Source organism: Mauremys mutica, chromosome 8, assembly GCF_020497125.1.
Source record: "Mauremys mutica isolate MM-2020 ecotype Southern chromosome 8, ASM2049712v1, whole genome shotgun sequence".
Classification (NCBI taxonomy): domain Eukaryota; kingdom Metazoa; phylum Chordata; order Testudines; family Geoemydidae; genus Mauremys; species Mauremys mutica.
Genome location: NC_059079.1, coordinates 99,295,563 through 99,317,056, shown reverse-complemented (window position 1 = coordinate 99,317,056; position 21,494 = coordinate 99,295,563). Strand labels below are relative to the sequence as shown.

General features: G+C 40.9%; 1 protein-coding gene across 2 annotated transcripts in view; it reads right to left on the bottom strand.

Moving 5' to 3' along the window:
- DDX46 (DEAD-box helicase 46) overlaps positions 1 to 20,871 on the bottom strand; it is a 34,413-nt gene extending 13,542 nt beyond the window's left edge. For both annotated transcript variants that reach the window (XM_045027563.1, XM_045027564.1), the window contains exons 1-14: positions 20,735 to 20,871; positions 17,476 to 17,664; positions 16,921 to 17,055; positions 13,160 to 13,256; positions 11,930 to 12,095; positions 10,788 to 10,939; positions 10,347 to 10,460; positions 8,845 to 9,010; positions 8,195 to 8,315; positions 7,629 to 7,804; positions 6,460 to 6,581; positions 5,442 to 5,520; positions 3,225 to 3,307; positions 1,577 to 1,741 (exon numbers count right to left, since the gene is read on the bottom strand). In XM_045027563.1, coding sequence (XP_044883498.1) covers positions 1,577 to 1,741; positions 3,225 to 3,307; positions 5,442 to 5,520; positions 6,460 to 6,581; positions 7,629 to 7,804; positions 8,195 to 8,315; positions 8,845 to 9,010; positions 10,347 to 10,460; positions 10,788 to 10,939; positions 11,930 to 12,095; positions 13,160 to 13,256; positions 16,921 to 17,055; positions 17,476 to 17,664; positions 20,735 to 20,751 — 1,782 coding nt within the window. In that variant the 5' untranslated portion in view covers positions 20,752 to 20,871. The remainder of the gene's footprint in view (positions 1 to 1,576; positions 1,742 to 3,224; positions 3,308 to 5,441; positions 5,521 to 6,459; positions 6,582 to 7,628; positions 7,805 to 8,194; positions 8,316 to 8,844; positions 9,011 to 10,346; positions 10,461 to 10,787; positions 10,940 to 11,929; positions 12,096 to 13,159; positions 13,257 to 16,920; positions 17,056 to 17,475; positions 17,665 to 20,734) is intronic.
- Between the last annotated feature and the right edge of the window lie 623 nt (positions 20,872 to 21,494).

Sequence of the window (21,494 nt, the reverse complement as noted above, 5' to 3'; positions counted from 1 at the left end):
AATGCTGTGCACGAGTGCTTATTCCAGCAAACTTGTGTCGCTCGACAGGTGTTTTTTTCCCCCATGCCCCAGAGCGATAAAAGTTTTGCCAACGTAAGTGCTAGTGTAGACATGGCGTAAGTCTTTGGAATATTACCTACTCACAGTAGCACATCAACTGCAAACGTAGCTGTCTAAATGATCATTAACTCCTACCAACAAACATTTTTCTTTCTGTTTAAAAAAAACCTAGAAATTAAATGACAAAATGCTTCACTAATGGAGAGTTAAGGTTGTGTGGTGATAGCTTGTGCCCTGCCAGAATATCTAGTTCAGCAAACCTCAAACTTCTCCAAACCTGGAAATATAGACTTAAAGTGAACACCCTGTGACACATGGCTAGAAAGGGTTAAACATTCTGCAAAATAAACAACCCTCAAAAGACACGTGGGGAGATAATGTTTGTGTTTTTGTGTATTTACATATGTCTGAGTAGGGTCGACAACGTATCAACAGTCCCTGTATATGCTGTACTCTGATAGTTCAGAGATCAAAAGAACATCCCAGCATTTAAATAAATTGTAAAAATGGGATCTCTCAGTATTCATCTCTCTTTGAAATATACTGTGAATGGTGAAGGAACAAGCAAATTGCCTTATGTTAATTCTATAGCTAAGTACCAGTGATGGACGTCCTTCAAAGTCATCCTAATTACCTTTTGTTCCCAGAGGAACTCCCAACTTGTCAAAGAGGACATGAAATTGTATAAAAGATCCTTGGGTCCTGATTCTGTCATCTCAGATCTGCTTAAACTTCATCAGGGGAAGTTTGAGTTGCAAGACTGAGGTCCCAGTTATTCCGGTACATCCTGAATATGATATTTAAACATCGGACTATATATAACCTATGAACTGAATTCTAAAGGAACTCTTTGCAACTACAAAGCTCACCAACTCTGCTGTGAATCTAAACCTCAATAAACTCATTTCTGTGTGTATATTGATCTTTTACCCATTCTCTCTCTCTCCCGTTTTTTAATAAATTTTAGTTTAGTTAATAAGAATTGGCTATAGCGTGTATTTGGGTAAGATCTGGAATATTCAATAACCTGGGAGGGAATGTGTCTGTTCCTTTGGGATTGGTAGAACCTTTTCTTTTATATGATGAAATAAGATGTTCAAGATTCTTCATTATATTTGACTTGGATACCTGGATGGAGGCATTTCTGGAAATCTTCTGTATCTCCCACAACTCATTACACCAAATAAACAAATTGTATTCCTTAGGCATACATGCAAGGGGGGAAATAATCTTAGTTACTGACATAATTTTATCAATAATATGCTATCCTTTCCAGTCAATTCCAAGAAACCTATTACTTTTTCAAGTCAGTGTCTCAAATCATTGTTAACAAATTATTTACTACTTACTTTCACTCAATGATTAGAAAGTATTTTTAATGGTTTAAAGCCCACAAAATATCCAGAAGTAAAATAGCCTTTAGTATATGGTTTTGCATTCAGTATTAAATATTCTTCCAGAAATGTCTTACCACTAATGAAACAAAAGATAAAAGATGCAGCAATGCAATACTCACCACCTCTTGTTCCACATCAGAACAGACAACACTCCTGCCCCCAACTTGTACCTCGATTGGCTTATTCAGAATTCGGCGAGCTAATGCCTCCATAGCTCTGGGGAAGGTGGCAGAGAACATTACTGTCTGACGATCAGGTCTGATGTTATCTACAATGCGCATGACCTGGATGAAGAGTAAAATTACAGTTAATACCAAAAAGTGTTCTACACAAGGCGGAATGGACTTCACACACACATTTGCCTGTCAGTTTTAAAACTAAGGAGTAACAGCTTTGCACAGAATATAAATATCCTTTTGGAAGTTTTATCTTCCAGAGTCTGTGTATTCTCACTGGAAAAGCAGCAGAAATTGCTGTACTCAGTAGAAACAGCACAGAAAAGGGTGGGATGTTGTAGTGCTCCTCTGAGGCACAACACAAACCTCAGCCCATGGGAACAAGGGTGGTAGCTTCCCAACTCTTGAGTAAATGTCCCTTGGCGTAACCTAGAAGCCCCAAGCTACCTGTGAAAGGAGGCCCCACCACCCAGATTCACTGTAGTGCTATAGTCCTGTCACTTCCAGGGCTGAGATAATGGAGCCTCTAAGGCAGGCAGCAACAGCAGTACACAATGCCTGCTCTGAGGGAATAATCCCCAGCCATCTATGGGGCTACAGAAGGGTTCAACAGCCCATTTCAGATCTCTAAATCAATAAATACATAGAAATATATTTACTGAGGAAAACCACACATGCTTTCCGACAGACAAGAGGTTATTGGATAACCCTAAGTATGCCATGATTAAGGCTACGGTTTATTTTTAGTAAAAGTCATGGACAGGTCACAGGCAATAAACAAAAATTCACAGCCCGTCACTTGCACTATGAATACCCATGACTAAATCTTGGTGTGTTGGGGGTGGGGTGGGGGCTGATCAGGGGTATCGGGCTGGGCCAGCAGCACCATCTGTCAGGGCCAAACACCGGCTTGCTCTAGCCACCCCCAAGACCACTGCTCAAGCGGTTCCCTGGGCCAGCCGCACTGGCCACTGCTCAGGCAGTCCCCAGGGCCAGCTGCCCGGGGCTACCCGAGCAGCAGCTGGTATGGCTGTCCCTGGCCACGCCTAATTAGCTGGCTCCAGAACCAGCTGCTTGGGCAGCCCTGGGGTCAGCCACACTAACCACTGCATAAATCACGGAGGTTGTGGAAAGTCGCGGGGGCGGGGGGATAGCTCAGTAGTTTGAGCATGGGCCTGCTAAACCCAGGGTTGAGAGTTCAATCCTTGAGGGGGCCATTTAGGGAACTGGTCCTACTTTGAGCAGGGGGTTGGACTAGATGACCTCCTGATATCCCTTGCAACCCTGATATTCTATGATTTTATGAGAGACACGGAGCCCTAGTCATGATCAATGCAAAAACTCAGTCAGCTTACAAACTGTCACCCAAAACCAGCACGCCTTGCTGACCAGGTGTTGGCAGTCTCCATTATATGACAGCACTGATATGTAGGTTTAAGCCAATTAATTCTCCCCCTCTTTACCTGTGCCCCGCAAAATCCTTTAAGCAAGAATAATGTCCTCAAGTCTAGCATGTCATTAAGTCACTTTCATTGCCATCTCTCCTCCACCAATACCATCAAAACTTAAAATCCACTGTGACATTCATTACCTGAGGTTCAAAACCCATGTCAAACATTCTGTCTGCTTCATCCAGTACAACATATGTAACTCTGCGAAGGTTTGTCACCCGACCTATGAAAAAGGCGAGGGGAAAAAAGAGGAATCAATATCATACAGAAGTCTCTTTCCCCTCAGGAGTACTTTTAAGCAAAATGTTAAGTATTCTGACTAGCTTCTAACAAACATATAAAAGTTAAATAGGGTGGGGTTTTTTTGTTTTAAAGAATTCACCATATGCGTTTTAAATTTCTTGTTCTAACGACATATACATTCTGGCAAACGTGTAAAGATGCACAAGGCCCTTTATTTTGTCAAACTCTTCTCGTGCGTACCATCATAGGGCCAGAAGAACCTGTAAAATTCAGAAAACAGCCCTCGCCAAAACACATCATAAAACTAAGACTGAGATGAAGCAACGAGCCACATCAGCCATTATCTGACAGCGCCACCTAGGAAAAAACATATTAGAGATTACAGCGCATGTGTGGAAGGCAAAGTTCCAGTTCTAACTGATGAAGCCTCACAAAATCTCCCTCTATATTATAATCTGCAATGCCTCATTGGATTTAGAAATAATGATTTGAGGATATTCATAACTATCTGCAGTTAATTGCTAATAGAATAAAGTGTAACTAACATTTTACTAACAAGCATATAGCGATTAAAACCTGTCTATTAAAAACATGAAGATAAAAAGTAACAAGAACCCCAGTCTTTGGTACAAGTGGAATCAAAGCAAGCAAAAAGTTGTACATTTGTACACATCTCATTTTGAAATGGTCATGGATAAACAAGTTACTAGCCTTCCCATGCAGCGGAAAATGGCACCCCTTAAAGAGTGAAAATAAAAACATCAAGAGGTGAAAAAAAGGTAAATTAAATTATGTTATCTTTAAAAGATGTTTACACAAGAATACATTGGATTTCAAGCAATAATATGGTGATACTTTATTGTCTGTTCTCAGACTGAAAGTAGGATTTTCACATTTCCCTACAATGGTCACTCAAACTGATACTTTTAAATTTAAGCTATAGCTGTCAAGTCCTCAAATATAATGCGATACTTTAAAGGTTCAATTCACACTTAGTGGTCCAAAATAATATTTCTTAAAAGTCTACATATTTAACATGTTATTATTTGCATCCCCAAATAATAACTCTGCAAAATTACTTGGGAACAGCATTAATGTACCTACCTTTGACGGTTTAAGTCTTGGAAGCCCAGTTCTATAAGTCTTGAAGGGACTTTTTCCACAGAAGTTAAATAATGTCAACAGTATTAGTGGTTTGATGTGGAATATTTTAATAATCAAATGTTGTCTAACAAGCATGCAATGATTACAGTAAGCCAAAGCCTCTTAAAGCTGCAGTATCATTTTAACCTACACAGGTATTTGATCTAGGAAGACACTAGTTTTAATTTTTAAAATTTTAAACATTTTAAACAGAAGATCATTCAGGTAACAATTTTTGTTTTTTAGCAACAGATAAAGGCAGAGTCTTCTGTACAGCTAAGTCTCTTTTATGCAAAAGTGAACTGCTGTTAAGTTGTGCTGATGTTGAAGATCAGTTATTGGGCAATGGAAAGTCAAAATAAGCAAGCATTACATAAGTAATCCTTCCTTTACCTACAGGCTTGTCTACATGGCAAGTTAGTCTGCAGCAAGCTAAGTTGTGAATCCACAGCACACCAGCTTGCTGAATAGTAACTTCCCCTGTGAATACTGCTACCGCACACTGAAAATGAGAGCAGCTTGACTTACTAGTACTTGAAAGCACAGTAAGCCAAGCCAGTCTTTAGGATTTTCAGTGAGCAGTAACAGTGCCACATGGGACATTACTGCACAGCAAGCTGGTGAGGTGTAGATTCACAACCTAGCTTGCTGCAAAATAACTTGCCATGTAGACAAGCCCTAAACTACCCCAAAGTACCAGAAATTTAGAGTACTGCGTTATAAATTGACTGTGCATATAAACTCTTAGAAATTCTTCAAGCGCGTTACAATGCCCATCCTTCAAAACGAAGCTAATAATTGAGTAGAGCCATTTTCATTGCTGTACATTCTCAAATGCCACAAATAGATATCACAGCTTCAAGAGATGCAAATAAATATCAGAAGACAATTGATAAAAAAAATCCTGATTTTGTTTATTAGAATTACAAAATATATAAAAATCTCTCTAAAGGAATAAAGTTTCTACTCACCATTATTAGCTGCTAACATGTCAATCATACGTCCAGGTGTGCAAACAATAATTTCAGCACCTCTTTTTAGTTCAGCAATCTGATTTTAAAAACAATAAATTAAATTTAACAAACCATTTGAAGTTTTTATGGATATCAGAGATTGAATGATTTAAGTAATGTTTTTAATCACAGTGATTAACCATTCATGTTTAACTATAATTTACAGCAACATTGGTAGAACACGGATTATTTATTTGAAGATTTTGTTTGGCAATTTCCTTAGTGTTTGGAAATTACTTTTTAAAATAATGATTTATGAAGACTTGGAGTTGCCACAATCTAGAGCAGTGCACATGAAAGGGCTATGATTCCTACACAACTTAGCATTCACCCATATGTTATAGAAAACTCTGCATATTAGGACAATTCATGTAGGGATCTTAAAATATTTCTACAGCTGTAAATATATTAAGCTCTATTACATATGGTTATGGAATTTATAAATCCTGTAGTTTCCATGGGTTAAAAAACACTGGGTAACTTCAAAATTAATCCATCAAGCTTTATGAAAATAGTCAAAAGCATTACTCGCTAAAGACCAATCAGATTAAGAGTTCCTCAGCCTTCTTTTTTGAGATAGGAGATACCAAAAAAAGTTAGGTAACTTTTTGGGATATGATAGTTTTGAAATAACGGTTTCCTGTTTCCAAAAATGCTTTACTTAATTACCACCAAATTATATTAAAAAAATACTGTCAGACACATGGGCCCATACATGAGAAACTTCAAACAGACTGACTGACTGACTTCTGGCAACATATGCTTGTGTGCATGTGCAAAGGACAGGTGCTGGTGGTAGTAGTGAGGGGCAGTCAAATGCAGGCTTTTAAAAGAAACCTAATTGCTACCAAATCTCCAACTCCAAAAATGAGAGTTCAGAATTAATACTGGATTTATGGGAAACACCCACTAAGCAAGGTTGGTAAATAACAGATGTTACGAGATTTCTGATAAACAAAATATGCTTTAAGCGTACCTGCTCACTGATTCCTGTTCCTCCATAGACACAGACAACTCTAAACCCAAGTGTCTTTGAGAACTTCTTACATTCCTTGGTAATTTGTAAAGCCAACTCTCGAGTTGGGGTCATGATGACAGCTGAAAAACAAAGATACTAAAACTGTAACCACAAAAAATTTAGGAGATGATTATCCTTTACATGGTAAAAATTGAACCTTTATGGTGAAGCTTAAACCATGTCTTTTAGACTAATACAACTGTACTGTATAAATTATTGTCTGTACATTTAAAAACCCTTATTTCAAGAGATCTGTTGTAGCTGAAGCTGCCCTGGAATTAAAAATAAATTTGACCATAGCTCCAACAACCCACTGAATGCAGGATAAACCAGGGGAAAAATTCCTCCTTTAAAGGTATATGGAAATGTGTAGTTGAGTGGAAATGCAAATATTCCTCAAGTACAAACCATACAGCAAAATACATTTTTGTGGCTTATTGTGTTGGCAGAACCTTCAGTGCTCACTTTAAGAAAAAAAGCCTCTCAAGGTTGACATACAATCGTGAAATACATGTTCCTCCAAAACACCAAGAGAGGAACTGAAGGCCCCTCTGAAAACCTTATAGAAGCGCATAAAGAAATATCTGACAAAACAAACTGAGAATGCTGTACTTCAGGTCCTAAAGAGTAAGAGGACTTGCACTGACTGTTAAAATCATGTAGCAGCCCTGTGTCAATTTCCAATGAAAAAAATCAAAGGGTGCAAACTTCCCTTTCATTCTTCCTAACAAGTTGTTCTATGTAAAGAGATACATTAAGCAAAAAAATCCCTCAATGTTAATGAAACAGAAGGAGGTACAATGAATCTATTTGCCGAATCAGAGCTTAAAAACTGAGCTGTGCCAGAAGAAATGTTTGTAGTAGGTTCTGTGTCATCATCCCAGACTCTGAGGATCCTCATTCTACCTTCTGGCAAGGGGAGATTCGAAGTTACACATTGGTACAGGGAATTTATACCACACACAGAGTTCTATTGTCATGATATATCGTAGCCACAACTAGTGTATTTAAACACAGCTCACTAGAAAATCAAAATAAACACAGATGTTTAAATTATGGCAAACAAGACTTAAAAAAAGAAAAGTATAAATTTCAATCTGTCAATATCTGAAAACAAAGATTTGTACCTATTGGACCTTCTCCTTCTTCTAATGACCTCTGATCCATGATGTGTCTGAACATAGGCAACAGAAATGCAATGGTCTTTCCACTTCCTGTTTTAGCAATGCCAATCAAGTCACGTCCACTCATAATTGCTGGTATAGCCTGAGTTTGGATGGGAGTGGGCTTTTCATAGCCATGTCTCAAAGAAAGAAAAACAAGTATTGTCAGGAGCAAAAAAGGACTCATGAATTACACATAATCCTGCTGAAAAGATTTACATATTCCACTTGAGTGGAAGCTTTACTTCCGCGCAAAAATACAGCACAACAAACAGAGGGAAGAAACGTGTGTTATGTAATTAGTGGGAAAGAATCATTTATAATTGCCCAGAAAAGCAATCCTGAGTGAGCACCTTAATCTAGATGGTTGGTATACATGGTGCCATACAATGAGAATATGTAAAAAGAAGAAAAAAGAAAAAAAAGAAAAGAAGAAGAAGAAGAATCCTGCCCTGAACACTCCACAGTCTTAACAACACAAGGACACAATGGAAAGAACTGATATTTTGGTTCACAAATTGTTCACTTACTTCTTAAGAGAACTGAGAATCTTCATGGAAATACCACACTGTACCCAGGTTTTGATTGGCTTGGGGCAGCCTTTTCCCTTGACTACAATGCCCTCCATTTCCAGCCTGTATACATTTACCTCTGGGAAAAACAAAACAAAAAAACACACTATGAATTCATATACAATCCAACTAAGTATTTCTCTGCTATCTTATTCAAAGTCTACTTGAAATGTACTGTCTCTGAACATGATGCAACAGATTTTAGCTAGCTACAGACACAGATGCTGAGCATGTAGAAAGTGTAGCGGAAAACTTTCAATGAGCAGGTCACAAATATAACTAAATGGAAAGTAACAGTATATCAGTAATGCTCACTGATGGGGTGATTAAGCCTCCCTGCCCCACCTCCAGCCTGTCAAGTTACACAAAGCAAATTCCCTTGCACGCTTTAATTCCTCTCTGTAACTAATAATTGGGTTGCTGCTTTATTGTTAATACCTCTCAAATTATAGCCTGTACTTTCCTTCTTGATGGTCCACATAATTTTGGCTTTATGTCCAAAGGACAAGACCTAAAGAACTCACTGATGCCTTGCATATCTAAATTTGACAGAGACAACGTCTTCCATTAAAACTACCCTACAAAAATTCATTTTTATTTGCCATTACCATCTAGCGTCATTTTAGCCAGCTCTGGAACTTCAACATAGAAGTTTTTCCTGAAGGGCTCATATTCTATTTTTCCATGATCCACTGGTTCCAACAGCTTCCTCTGTTTGGTCTGATAGCCTGTCAGGGCAGTCTGAAGATCAACTTCCTCCTCTTCTGACGAATACTGTACAGATAATAAATCAAAGAAATATATTCAGTGACAAAAACCCTCTTCAAGGGTTTGATTTTTCCACTGACATAACAATGGAACATAGATTGAGGACATTTAACTCTTCCTACGCTGCACCAAAACCATCTCTGAGAAGGAGAATTACTTGAAGCTTCAAGGATCTCCTCAGTTTTACACACATTCATTCTTTTGGCAATTTCCCCTCTCATCACTCCCCACCTTTCTCCAGCTCCCACCAATTTTAACTGACATCTGGATAGGACTTGCCATCTAGAACTAATCAACAGTGATTTTGGGGTGGTGGGGGAATTCTCATGCAATGGAACTCATCCAGCCTATTCAATTGATAGTGCAGTGCTGAGATATTTAAAACCTATTTAAGATCTAAAAACCACAGCACCTTATATGTTAATCGCTTGACATCCCTTTTATGTGAGTAGTCTGGACACAGGATAAATTGCTCTGATAAGCTTGAACCCAATAATTGTGCAGGGAGGCTACGCAAGCCCCCCCACAGAGTATCAACATTGCATATTTATTACATACAGGCAGTGTAAGACAAGTTTAGTTAGTTGAGTTTAGAGTGTTACCTGATAATTAGAAGCAAGATTGGGAGTCAGAAGACAGGCATTGTATTCCTGTCTTTGGGCAAAAATCAAACCTCTTTGCACCTGTTTCCCACTCTGTAAAAGGGGAATATCTACCTCCAGGGGTGCAGAGAGACTTCTCATTAATGTTTGTGAAGTATTTTGAGAACCTCAAATTAAAGGCCCTTTAGAAGCATGAAGATAATTTAAGTATAAACATAAAACCCAGATTTTGATAATTAAACATTTTTTATGTTTTTATGTTCATGTAATTATCGTGACTGAATATGTGGGCTCAGTAGCTACATACATACATATATGACCACTTAGATGTTCAACTGGTCATTCTCATGCAAAATTGCCATGACTGAATGCACAATTTCAACAACTGTTTATAAATTGTGTATGCACCAAGTTTAGACATCCACATATCAGCTCAATTATATTAAGACGTTATCAACCTGAAAACTAAATTAATGCATCAAGTTGTTTATTTATACCATGTTGTCTTTACACAAGACTCTGCGAGCTACGGTGTTTTTTAAATTAATCAGTGTCAGCTCAATTTTGGCCATAATTCAACAACGTACATAAGCAAATGCCAAACTTTTAGCATGTAAGTAGTCCCACTGAAGCCAACAGGGCTACTTGTGCACTTAAGTACTTTGCTGAACCAGGGCCTCTTTTTGCTAGAAAAACAACCACCCCGTTTCCACAATAGGCACCTAAGACTTTTCAGTTACCTCCATTGCATCTTGGTCATTCTCCATGAGCTCCCCTTTCTTCTTTTCTGATTCCGCAGCTGCCTTTTTGGTTGTCACCACAGTCACTACTTTGGTAACAGTCGGTCCAGACTTCTAATAAAACAGTTAAGGAAAACCATTATCCTATCACAGAGAGCATGGAAACGCACTATGCAGAATGCACAAATTCGGTATACTCCTGAGCACAGTATAGTGGCTTTGATCCCACTTCCTTAGATGAGATTTCATCAGGGTTAATATCAAACAGCTGACTTGGGGAGATAAAAGGTTAAGGACTGGTAGGCATTACGTGTAGTCTAACCTCTTTCTTGTCTGTCTGCATATTTTCCATCTTAAAATGTCCTCTTCAATATAAAATTTTCCTATATTAAAATGCTAACACTACTTAAAAAGACAAACAAGACAACCTTAATGTTTTACCTTTTCACTCCCACCTCCACCTTTCACACTTCTCATATTAAACTTCTTGACCTCTTCTTTAACTTCTTCCATATAAGCATCCAGTGGATCTAATTCTTCATCTTCAATCTCTTCTGCTTCTTTTTCCCCTTCTGCAGTCTCCTCCTCGTCATCTAGTACGACAGAGAAATGTTTTTGTTTAAAACAAAAACATTGTGCTTATGAATTCCAAAATCCTTGTTTTGTCCTGCTTTTAGTACAATGCAGGCGTACAGAACCCTGAAAAACGTTTACAAAGCACATACAAACGGGGGGACACTATACTGTAAACTTACAGAACAAAGGTGAAGAACACCATGAGGATAGGAGTACACTCCTTCCCCAGGAGTGGAGCCAGCCACGGGGGAAGAAGAGTATCTGGGAGCAGAAGGGATGGGCATCTTCTTATGCTGTCTAAGGGTTTAGTCACCAGTCAGAGAAACCGTGGAATCAAAGGCCACTGTTCCCCATTGACACCACATGGGCACTCTCCCTTCCCCTTGGAGATGGAATGTTCCCTGAAAGAAGACAGACTAAATCTGGAGATGCCAGGGGAGCCAGCATGCTCCCGCAGCCTGCAGGAGCTCCTCTAATGCCAGGAGTGGTCATTTTAGAAGACTTCTCCTCTCTTGGGGAGATGTGAGGATGGAGAGTCTCGACGAGGGGTCTGAAGAACTGGCTGTATTGAGAGAGATCATCAATAAATGGACAATTTAGCTAGGATTTTAGCAGGTACAAAATAGCAGTTATGGGTTCCCAGAAAAGCATTGGGTCCACAAAAACGTCCAAAGCCTAGGTGAAATTTTTTTAAAAACTGGGACTGAAGTAAGAGGGAGAAGAAAAGAGTTTTAACATATGTTGATAAACTACCATTATGTCCCCATAACTGACCTGAATAACTGCACAGCATTATTACTGTATCATTTGTCCTTTCTTTCTCCTAATCCCCCACCAGGTGCTCTAACTTGTGTCTTAAGTTGTTTGGGACCATGAACAAGTCTAGATTTCGTAATTTTACATTTCATTGAAAAATAATTGAAGTTTTAAAATCAAAGATGGTAATTAAAAGCTGTGTTTATCACTAAAAAATGAAGCAATTGTTACATAAAATATTAAGGAAATACCATCATCATCTTCTAAGCTCCATTTTTTCCCTTGTTTCATCTCTTCAATTTCTTTTTTCAGTTCTCCTATGTTTTCCATAGCCTTCTTGCGCTGTTCTTCCCTCCATTTCTCCACTCTCTCTTTTCGTTTTCTCATTTCCTCCTCTAGTTTGTTCTGATCAAAGTTCTATGAGAACAAACAACCAAACTAAAAAGTTATGAATTACTGGCCTGACTCTGCACTTCGATACAAACTCCTCTTTCAAATCTATGGGAGTTTTGTCTGAGGATTGCCTAATAAGAACATATTGCAATAAAAGTTTAACTTAATCTATCTCGGTACGCTCTGTAGTGACACCAACTACTATACTTGCATGAGCAAGGTGACTGTAAAATAAAGTGAAATGCAGTTATCTGCCTTCCATCCAATGCCAGAACTTGGTCCTAGGGATCTACATTTCTAAACAAATATTCCTAAACACATCAAATTTTCCTCACCCTCATAGGGAAAGTATACAACAGCAATGATTCTCAACCTTTTTTTCCCCCTCAACCTGAAAAGCCATCTTGCAACTCACTATTACCCCAAATGATGTGTGTCAGAGAAACAAGCTGTAAGTGGATTATGACCAATGAGTCCTAGGCAGGAGTGCTGATTGAGGGTGCATGCATGGTTGACTGAGTTTGATGAGGATGTTGGTTTGGTGGCCTGTTGCTGACTCCTGCCAGACGGGAAGGTTGCTCATGAAGCACTGCTTCCCCTGCCCAAGAGCCAAGCAGAGTATGTGTGTTGGAGTGCTGCTCTGGAACTGGAGGAAGCAGCGGCAAAAACAGAGGAAGCAAACTGCTCCTTCCCTTTCTTCCCAACTCCTGCTAGGTTCTAGTGACCAAACTATGTTTTCTACATAAAAATGTATTTAGAAAGCACTTGACCTGAAGTAAATCATCTAACCCCCTACATCCAGTAATCAGTGGGATGTGACGCAAGTGACCCCTCACTATCCGTCTGAGGTTTGCATTCTACAGGCTGAGAAGTCCTGCATTAAGGGAAGAATGTTTCTTCTGTCAAGTGGTAGAAGCATACCCATTGTAACAGAAGTCTGTGCTATACAAAGTCCAGACGTAAAAAAGGGATTATCTAAGGTGATATTTTAAAAATACAGTAAACTGTATCTAAATTTACTTTAGAACTATCATTTGTAAGAGCTAATGTTTAACTGACAATCTTCTCTCATTGGTCAGTATACATACACTAACATCTTTATCCTTTTCTTCTTCTTTGTCTTCTTTCTCTTTTTTCTTTTCTTTGGAAACTTCCACACCTTCTGTCTTTTCTTTAGATCTTGATCTGAAAGATAGGATAAAAAAAATGTATGTACTGCATGTCTGATCTGAAAAGACTGTTGCAGCTTTTCTTGGGAAAGATGTATGTGTGCTGGAAGAAACATTCACACATTTTTTAAATATCTTGCAGAGTATATTCACCTCCCAGAGAATCTCCTCATTTCACGGACATATTTCCTAGACTACCAGAGATGCAAAAATCTATTAGGACACACTGATTCATATGCTCTAGTTCTGTTGTTCTCATTTCTTTATGGGAGGAAGTTGCAGACTTCATTTCCAGAAATACTTAGAACTGATACTCTCATGGTTCCAGAGTTTATTTTACACCACCTTGAAAATAGCTGTTGGAATAGAGATACTCAGAAATTCCTGTCTTTTGCGCTTCTAATACCAAAGTGATCTACCACCTTGCCTTGTAAGTCTGAGTGCCCCTGGAGGATTTCACTACTGGCTGAAAAACATACGAACACCTCCCGTCAGGAAAGGCTACCTATATAATTTGATCTAAAACCCATTCACATTTATTATAGACTTTACTACTCCTACCCCCTCTAATAAAAAATAGATGCATCCAACTTAAACATGTGTAGCTAACCCATGATAATACATTTAAAATTCACTTGTCAGCTGAAAGGGGGAAAAAAGTATTAAGCTTTTTTTCATAGCCCACAGGGCTATTTTAATGCAAACCATGTGTTTATTTTACAAGATGTTATGTCATTCCAACTTCCCAGAATATAATTTCTGTGATGTTTTGATTAAGGCCCTGGGATAGTCAACCTCCTTATTCCATATACACATTAATATTACAGTTTACCCATACAGTACTGCTTTTCTTTAAATTGTGCAACTTCATTGTCTGTTTGTGATTATAATTGAAAATTCAGTTTAAAATGTATTTAGAAAGCACTTGACTTGAAGTAAGATTTTACACATTTCTAAATTCAACGTTAAAGGGACCTCAAACTACACCTTTTTGTTAAGCCTAGTTACTAGTCATCTTATTTGATCGTAAACTCATACAGGTAGGGACCTTGTCTACTCCATATTCTCTACAATGCTGAGCATACTGACAGTATTCAACAAACAACACAGATAAGAAGTGATGGCATGGTATAAGCATATTTCATGGATTTTTTTGAAATGTGATGCTATGCACTTTATCGGTTAGCATGAATATTAAAGAAATCTTGGCTATGAATCCACTGTAGTCATGCTACTGTTTGTTTTTTTTAAATATAAGAACATGAATTATTAATTTCTTTGAAGATGTGTGAGCATGAGGGGGAAGGGCGGGCAGGGACTCAGTGCAACATTTGGAAATCATGCACAAAAGTCACTTTAGTAAGTGAAAAGTCAGCTTACTGTCATCCAACAATTTAAAGCAGTTTATAACTACTAATTAAGTCTCATAAAACCCTCTGAATTGTAATACAGTAATAATAAACATAGGTTCAAAGAGTTTAAGTGACTTGGCAGAGGACACCCAATAAGTTCATGGCAGAGCCAGCAATACAACCCACAGCCCTGGAGAGCAACACTTCCCAGATGAAGTTGGCACTTGGCATGGAGCAAACACTTGTTACAAGAAGGACTGCTGCCTACATAGGTTTTGGAGGGCATTCATATATTAAAATTACTTAAATAAGTCTTGTGATAAGAACAATGAATGACACCATCACTCAATTTTCTAAGAGGCATTACGTGATTTAGTCACAGTATTTTCAACAAGAGTTACATTTTCAACACACTGCATGAGTGTCAGCTGTGCTAGAGATGACCTTTAGCACATCCTTTCCACAGAGGTGTGACACAAAACATCACTTACTGATCCTAGACCCTGAAGTAACTATGATTTAAAAATATTAGACTAAAGGGTCAGTGTGAATTTTTTTTTTTTTGGTAGGTGTCACTATCTTAACTTTAAATTTACATGTATTCAGGTCTTTTCCTGAATTACTGAAATAGAAATATTCCTCCCGTTAATGTAAAACTGCAATTATAGAACTTAAAATATTGTTTTATTGCTTCCTTATATTCCTCTGTCTGCCTGTATCCATCTGTTGTCTCATCTTACACTTAGACGGTCAGCTCTTTGCGACGAGAACTGTCTCTTTGTTCTGTGTTAGTAAAGCACCTAGCACAATGGGGTTGTGGTCCATGACTAGAGCTCCTAGGTACTATGCTAATACAAATAATAATAAATAAAATATAGGATATGTAGCTACTTAGATCTATAAAAGAGCTGTTAAGCAATGGGAACAAACCATAAGATTTAGGCAGTGCATGTGCATTCACTGAATATTATCCTTCTTCTAAAAGCCAGAGCTGTGCATGGCTTTCCTGACTTATTGCCTCCAAGCCTTAATATCAAGTGCAATATTTAAATAGATATGAAGAGCTTTTAAAACACATGTTGCATTGAGTGGGGCTACTTTGCAAATAGCGAAACAAACTAAGCCATTCAGTACGTGGCATTTGCTATTGAACGCAGGCTCACAGAAATCAAGAACAAAGGGTACTATTTTAAACAACATTTTGTATGGTTACTCTTCCTCGAAACTGCTTATTGTGTTCATGGTCAAAACCACTTCTATGAGATATAAAGAATGCTGCATTTTCTAAATATTATTACAATAATGGAGGATATCAAATAAAGCTACATACTCAAATATAAGTCAAGTACATGTTACAATGATCTCAGTTGAAACAAACTAAGATCAACATCTAAAGAGAAGCCTTTTTACCAAAATCTATTCAGACTTTCCAGAAAGTTTGTTTTATTCTCCTACAGGGATGGAGAGCTTTTAAAAAAAAAAGGGGGGGGGCGGCGGCGGAGGGACACAAACATCCAGCAGGGAGAATATGAGAGTGAACTCCAGTTTCTAGGGTTGAAAGTTTAACCCAATGTTTGATCTAGCTACCAATTTGAGCACTTTGAATTTGAGCAAAATTCTGCAATAGTGAAAGTTAATCATCTGGAAAATGATGATCCAGGAACAGGCATAAATAGCCTAAGATGCTGATGAGGCATTCTGTGCACATGCAAAACAAGCACAACTACATTTTCACAAATACAGAGGGTGACTATGACAAGGGATGTAGCATAAAAAGGGGTTGCAGTTAGAGATGTAAATAGCGTGTACAAAAAGTAATCATGTAACCTATTAAAATTCAATCAGTTAAAAGGTTAAATGTTTAGCTGGGGAACTAAAAGTGAGAGGGGTTCTGCAGCACCCCCTCGTTTGGGGCCCTGCTGGTGCCCGGCACACCTGGGGTCCCGCCCGGCCAGTGGGCACACCGGACAGCAGCAGAGTTTAATTGTTAACTGAAACCGATAGGCATCAAGCTCATCGGTTAAACTTTTACATCCCTAGTTGCAGTCAAGCTACTTGGGTGAGAAAACCAACATTATTTTGAAAATGTGCGCACACACACACAAACACAAAGTTCTCCTGGGAAAAAGCCTTATTATGCCAAGGAACATGGTGAGGAATATTTTTATTCCTGAAAAAAAGATTTACAGAAATACTGGAAAACCAGTTTAATATCTGATAAATCTATCTGGCAACTATATCCAGTCCCCGTATAGGAAGAGACTATAATCTATAAATTTTCCCATGTCTAGTTACTAACATATTAATCACAGCTGTGAATGAGAGTACCTGTTTTCTGTTTTCTTGTTCTTGCCAGGACTGGTGGACCGGGACCGTCTACTTCTGCTTCTGGACCGTTTCCTCTCTCGACTGCGTGATCTTCTTCTCTCTCTGCTCCGTTCCCTCTCTCTGCTTCTTGAACGTCTGCCACAGAAGCAGAATTGGCTTATTTTGTATTCTGCACTTATGGCCATTATTTTAAAATATAAGAGTTTATGAAAACTGAGAAGTTTTGGTTTGGGGGGGTTTAACATAAATTGGTCTGTTAACATGGGAAAAAACAATCTTCAGCAAAAATCTGCAAAAGGAAGCCAAGAGCCATTAAGGCAATGGAGAGGGTTACCAAATCCGAATTACAGCAGCTTGTCACAGCCAACAATTGAAATCAAGTTAAGTATACTATGTACTACTTTACCTAAGTAAAACCTATTACAAAAGGCAGATACCGTCACCAATCGTACAGAGAGGAACATCAGATATTCATAATAAGGTAGCCCAGATTGACTCAAATCAAACCTTATTTTCCAAGAACACATACATTTCCTGAGACATTGCAACTCATACCTCAGGCGCTTCCTGTCCCGTGACCGAGATCTCCTCTTGTCCCTGCTGCGTGACCTCTCACGCCTGCGTTCTCGATCTCTACTTCTAGAACGTCTGTCTTCTCCACGTTTTGTTCTTTTGTCAGCTGGAGATCGACTTCTAGAGCGGCTACCGGAACGTCCACGTGATGTGGAGCGCTTCCGATAATGTCTGTGTAGTTGCAAATTCACAATAAAAGAGTCAAGATCTACAGGAGAACACTTTGCAGTTTAAAGGTATAATCACATTTAGGATAGAAATCATAAAAAGGAAAGACCAGGTCCTTTAAAAAAAAAAAAAAAGATTATGAAGTGGTTTGAGCATTGGCCTGCTAAACCCAGGGTTGAGAGTTCAACCCTTGAAGGGGCCATTTGGGGCAAAAATCTGTCTAGGGATTAGTCCTGCTTTGACCAGGGGGTTGGACTAGATGACCTCCTGAGGTCCCTTCCAACCCTGATATTCTATGATTCTTTCCTGGTCTTGCATAACCAAATTAGTACACACACATATGCACCTACTGAGACACTGAAGTTAGCTGGATTACTTTCTATAGATCATTGAAAGAGCCCTAGTGAGGTCACACCACGAGAGCAAAGCTTTGTGATAGCATCAGAATCCCAAAAGGCATTTACTATTTAGTAATCCATCAATTTTTATATGCAGGAAAAAGATTAAAACTGCATGTGAAGATGTCTCATAGGGCAGTCTGCCTCAGTTTATATCTCAGTTCCAAAGAGATACTATCAAACTCCATTAAAAAAATTGTGTGCAAGCGTGAGCCTGTGTGGTGTAATGGAAAGGGCACTGGACTGGAAGTCAGGAGATTTAGATTTTCTTCCCAGCTCTGTTACTAACATGCTGTGTGACCCTGAGCAAGTCACTTCTTCACTTCTCTGTGCCTCTGTATTCCCCTCCAACCTTTTGTCAGTTCTGTCTATTTAGACCGTAAGCTCTTTGGGAAAAAGGCTGTTCCGCCAGACATTTGTGCAATTTGTAACGGGGCTTGGATGTTGGCTGGGCCTGTAAGTGCGCCTCTTATAAAATTACATGTGTCCACCAGAGCACGTTTCAAGTTGGCGGCACTATCAATAAAGGATACAAACTGTAACGAGCAGAGGAGTCCATGACAAGTATCTTTTATCTTAGGATTAAAAAATGCTCAAACTTTATAAACTTATACCTTTAACAGACAGGAATAATTGAAACCATCACAGAAATGCAGATACCTCTGAGTGGAACATCATAATGTGTAAACACCATATTAACATTAGACAACAATTCAAGACAAAAAAATGAAGACTTGAAACAGCAGGGATAATTTACATACACAGCATCTCACTAACTGAGTTAGAATTTTCTCAGGACACAGACATCAACACTCAGCTATCAGGGAACTAGGGGTATGTCTCCATCATGGAGATTATACCAGTAAGGCTATGTTTATGCTGTGAGGGCTGTGCCAATGCAGCCTACATCAACAGTAGAGGTTTTTTTGTCAGTGTAAGACACGCCCCCCAAACGACATTAGCTGCATTGATGACATTCTTCTGTCACCATAGCTGTGTCTACACTGAGGGTTGTGTCGGCATAGTTACTTCGGTCAGGGGTATGGTTTTTTCACATCTCAGAACGATGCAGCTATGCCAATATAACTTACAAGAGTAAACCAAGCCGAGGAGTCATGAGACCTAGGCTATGCCTACGCTATAGGCTTCTGCCAGCACAGAGGTCTGATCCAAGACCAACACAGCTGCGTCAGCAAAAGATTTTAGCGTAGACACAATTTTACTGGCAAATCTGTGCATTTACTGGTTTTGCTTGGGAGAGGGGGAGGCGATTACAACAAGCATGAAAGCTCATACTAGTAACAGCGCTTTGCCAATATAAGTATACTATACCACCAAAACACTCTGCCAGTACAGTATGCCAATATAGCACTCTTAGTATAGATATGGTTTTAGGATTTAATCCCATGGATTTGCTGTGTCCCCTTGAGAACCTCGTTCTGGCACCTGCAAAGGAGTAATATCTATCTATTTCATATGTAAAGCACTAAGTATTATTATTTAAAGAGATCTGATAGTTCACAGCACAACAGAGTATGGTAGAAGCAGCAATGGAAGCCACATGATTCTGGAGAAAGCTACCGAAACGACTACTCTGATGAGAAAAGAACAAATCAAAGAGTCCATAAGCATCCAGTGCAGCTCACCCTCTGCGTACACTGCTGAGCTCAGAGGTATAATCTCCCAATATCATTTACGGGTATGGCTTGAATTAGGTCAATTCTGACATGCCTGCCAGTCTGACCCTTCTCTGATGGCACCACTGCATGCCACAGAGTGTGGGTTTTTCTTAACGGAAAACAAGGCGCACTCATGACATCAGGATAACCTACCTCTGTGTAAAATCCTAGTAGAGGCACCACACAAGTAGTTTTTGTCTTGATATAGTTACTCGCAAAGTCAAGCCTATATTCCCCCCCTCCCCACCCTTAGGGCTGACCTTCACCAGCTACATCGAGATAAAAACGGCAATGCCTCGTCTCCACTAGCGTCTCAACGTTCAGCGAGATGATGCACTTTCACGGACGCGAAAAACCAGCACAAAACCATTCACATAGGGTGAGTTTATGGGAGTGAATCCCAACAGTGTTATCCATCATTTTGGCGCACGCAGTCTGCTCCGCTGGGCGGGAGACGAGAACCACCACTTTCCACCCCTCCGTGTGCCCTGAGGACTTGAGGCCAATGCATCCCCACAGCTTTTCGGAGATTACGGAACCTCTGAGGCGGGGGCAGGCAGCATCGGAGCCGTTTGGACCTGCGATCAGAGCCACTCTCCGTCTCCAAGGCCTGGGGCACAGTCGTGCAGAGCCACCGGGAGCGCCCAACAATCGCGATGCGACACCACCAGGGCGAGCTTCCCCCCGCCCCCCCCACCGCCGCGGCGGGCCGAGGTGACGCCACCGCTCGGGCCTCAGAGCCGCGGACTCCCCGAAGGCCACACGCGGAACTTCTGGAGCCAACACCCCGTACGGGGCAGCCCCTCGGGGGCCGGGCTCTGGGGACCGGAGCGCCCCGGACGCGCCCCCACAGCCTCGGCAACTGCCGGCTTCCCCCCCCGGCCCTGGGACCCCCGCCCCGCTCCCCAGCGAGCCTCCCCGCAGCTCGGTCCCGCCGCGGCCCTTTGTTCCCGTGGCCGGGCTCGGGCCGTGGCAGAGCCGCTCCCGCCGCCTCACCTGGACTCTCGGCCCATGGCTGCCGCGGGCCCGAGCGCGCGGAGCAGCGGCGGCCTCTGGGATTCAGCTAGATCCGGGAACCCCTACGCAGCTGCCGCCATTACGAGCCCGTAGCGCGGTGACCAACGAGAGGAAGGAGTGGGAGCGGACGCGGGAAGCTGCCTGCCCCGCCAGTCCCCGGGGTACAGCGCACCCTGGCGGCTGGAGGCGGGCAGTGCGGCCTTAGCCTCGCGACGGCGGGGGCCTGAGCGCGCCGTGCAAGGAGCGCCCTCCCCGGGGACCGGGCAGCGGGGCCAGCGCCTTCCCTGACACCGGGCTGCGCTCAGCAGCATCCCTGCCACGGCGATCAGCTACCGCCCCCGCCCAGCCCAGCGTCCCGAGCAAGGCCCTTTGTGGAGGCTGCTGGGAGCTGGAGCAGCGGCTCCCAGAGGGGTCGGGTCGGGTCTGGCCTCTGTGCTCTAGTTTCTCATTGTTAGCAATGGCCTGAGTGCACCGGTTGACTGCCCACCTTCTCCACTAGCGCTGCTTTTAGCAGGGCTAACCAGTGGTGGTTAAAATGGGAGTCGCTGCCCCCATTGCTCCAGGCACCAGCATCCCAAGCAGGTACTTGGGGCGGCGGCAGTCTGTGTGTTTTTGCCCCCAAGCTGCGCGCCGAATTGCTGCCGTGGACAGCGGGGCCAGACCGTGTGCCCTTAGGGCAGCACGCGCATTTCCGCCGCGGCGGCAATTTGGCGGCAGCAATTTGGCGGCTTCTTTCTTC